Source organism: Montipora capricornis, chromosome 9 (genome assembly GCF_036669925.1).
Source record: "Montipora capricornis isolate CH-2021 chromosome 9, ASM3666992v2, whole genome shotgun sequence".
In the NCBI taxonomy this organism is placed as follows: Eukaryota; Metazoa; Cnidaria; class Anthozoa; order Scleractinia; family Acroporidae; genus Montipora; species Montipora capricornis.
In genome coordinates, this window is record NC_090891.1 from 26,293,829 (window position 1) to 26,296,328 (window position 2,500).

The 2,500-nt window shown below is 41.5% G+C and overlaps 2 protein-coding genes across 2 annotated transcripts in view; one reads left to right on the forward strand and one right to left on the reverse strand.

Annotated features, from left to right (window-relative positions):
- Window positions 1-2,500, reverse strand: part of LOC138016621 (uncharacterized) — an 8,993-nt gene that overhangs the window by 2,867 nt on the left and 3,626 nt on the right. The window lies entirely within an intron of this gene.
- The window catches only part of LOC138016620 (uncharacterized), a 5,598-nt gene that overhangs the window by 1,036 nt on the left and 2,062 nt on the right, over window positions 1-2,500 (forward strand). Inside the window, exon 2 of the mRNA XM_068863812.1 lies at window positions 1-2,500. This exon is cut by the window's left edge and continues 275 nt beyond it; it is cut by the window's right edge and continues 2,062 nt beyond it. Within this exon, the coding sequence (XP_068719913.1) occupies window positions 1-2,301 (2,301 nt within the window). The 3' untranslated portion in view covers window positions 2,302-2,500.

Sequence of the window (2,500 nt, forward strand, 5' to 3'; positions counted from 1 at the left end):
GCATGGGATTACATTGTTGCTAATGCTCCTAAAGAACTGGTTGGTGATTTTATCACTAGCTATAAAAGAGGAAAGTATATTCAGGAAGTGTTTGAAAAGGCAATGAAAGAGCACCAAGCAGCTCCGGAAACCTTGAACCAAGCAATAGCTTGTAAATATCAAAACTTTCTCTCCCGAAGGAAATTCAATCTAGTGTGCAAAACTCAGAGCTCATATTTTAATGCTGAGTCAGAGGTATGGGTTCCAAGGAATGTCAAGTGTGTGGGGTTAGATTTGAGAGTTCCACGACTTGCATCCCATGATGCTGTAGAAAAGTTTGTCAAGGGATTAAACATTGGCATGGTCAGTCAAATCCCAAATGCTCCTGGAGTATCAAGGACAGTCACTGGACTTGTGTTCATGATATTAGATTTACATCTGAGAGTGCCACATCTCACTAAGAAGCTTGTTTGGTTCAACGACTTGGAGAACCATTTCGTATTTCAATTCTCAGATGATGGCGCCCCTGAAACCAGCCAAATGACAATGTCAATAGGGAGTTTAACAATGTGGAACTTGGGCAAGAGAGTTCGAAGTGCTGACTTCCAATACCTTTTGCACTGTGTAAGTTTGGGAGAGAAGCATGAAGTATTGGAAGATTTATGGAAACAGCACACTAATGAGATGGCCTTGCTAGAGGGGAACATGATCACTGTGTGTGGCAAGCAGTGCACAGTAGAGTTCCAACCAAGCGCTGACATGTGTTGGCAAAGTTGGGCGAACAATGAAATCAATCAGGCTGCTACTTACCCATCTCCGTATGCAAATGTACACAAGGGATCATTCTGTACCATGGGGGGATCAATTGGGTACTCACCATCCAATACTTGGAAACCTTACAGCAATGCTGATCGATCAGAGCACACAAAAATGATTGCCAAGTTTATGTCAACCCTTGATAGCTCTCTTCCAGAAAAGAACAAGCATGAGAGGAAGCTGGCATACATGGCAGAGAATGGTATTAGACAACTTGGTTCACCTCGCATTGGACAGTTTGCCGACAGACAAAGACCCGAGCCCCTCCACTGTGAGATAAATGCTTGGCAGCAAATCTTGTCAATCATTTATTTGGAATTTGTCAAGAAGGATATGTTTGATGTCTTTGTTAGAGTGTTAAGTAATCCCACAACAAAGCCTGCATCTGCAAATGGTACAAGTGGCACAGCGAGAGAGAGGCTTCCATCCACTACTGGAGGTGAGGCAGAGTCTGTGTACAATGGAAGTTCTGCAAAGCCTGTGACTGCAAATAGCACAGGTGGCACAAACAATGAACATCCATTGTTGGGTTGTGGATTGTCTTATTTAGTGCCTTTGATCAAGGAGCACTACGCAGATGAAAAAAAGAGGCACAACAAAATCCCAACAAGGCTTATTGGAGCTCAAGCTATAGCACTTGCAAGATATGCATACCGGTTAATTGACAGTTTGCATTCTTCTGATGAGTCACCAGTACAGCGTGTAACAAGATTGGCACTTGGTAGAATAGTGCTACATTTAAGAGAAGCATGTTCCATTTTCAACAAAGTATCAACAACACAAGCAGATTTACAAGACCTTGATGAGAATTGCAAACTCTATTTCAATTTGATGTGCCTGTTTTTTCCAACCCATGTAAATATCACTTCTTGGACAGTTGCTTATGCAATTCCATACCATGCCTTCAAGCTGTATGAGAAGTATAAGGTTGGCTATGGAATAATTTCCCAGCAAGGAAAGGAAGCAAAGCATTGTGGTGTTAAGAATGACTTAGCATTAAGCAACAGAAGTATGAGTCAGGATACTTCTGGTAAATGGTGGCAAGTCACGAGGGCAAACTATGTTCGAAGCTTTTACCTCCCTGAGCATCAACCAATGCCAAACACTTACAAGTCGCACTTTCAATCTCGTGTACCACCCCATTGTCAATCAACTCAAGTTTGTAATTGTGGGAGAGCTAAAGCTGAAGAGTCAGAATACTGTGAAACTTGCCTTGAGTGTGATGAAATTGTCAAGTCTGCAGAAAGTGAAAAGCTTTCAGAAGGCTTGACTAAATTGCTTAAACCCCTGTTGTGCACATACTGTGGTGAGCGTTTTGCAGATGAAAGTATATTGGAAACACATGTTTCAACTCACAGCCGAGTCACAGTTTGCAGCAACAGGAACCCCAAGGACATGACGGTGGCGGAACTTAAAATTGAACTGAAGAAACTGAATGTCAGTACAGTTGGAACAAAAGACATTTTGATCAAGAGACTTGAGATGAAAATTGCTGGGGGTTGCTAAGTGACATGAAATGCTACTGTGCCAATTATTGTTAGTGCTTTCATTTTGAACTTGGGCTTGTTGGTTCACATAAGCTCATTTCAGCTCTATTAACACAGGAAAACACTAATTTTTGTCTTAGAAATGTTTCCCTGTGATATGATTTGTATAATTGTTCTGTACAAAATATATAGAGGATATTACATGACTGCGCGGAGAT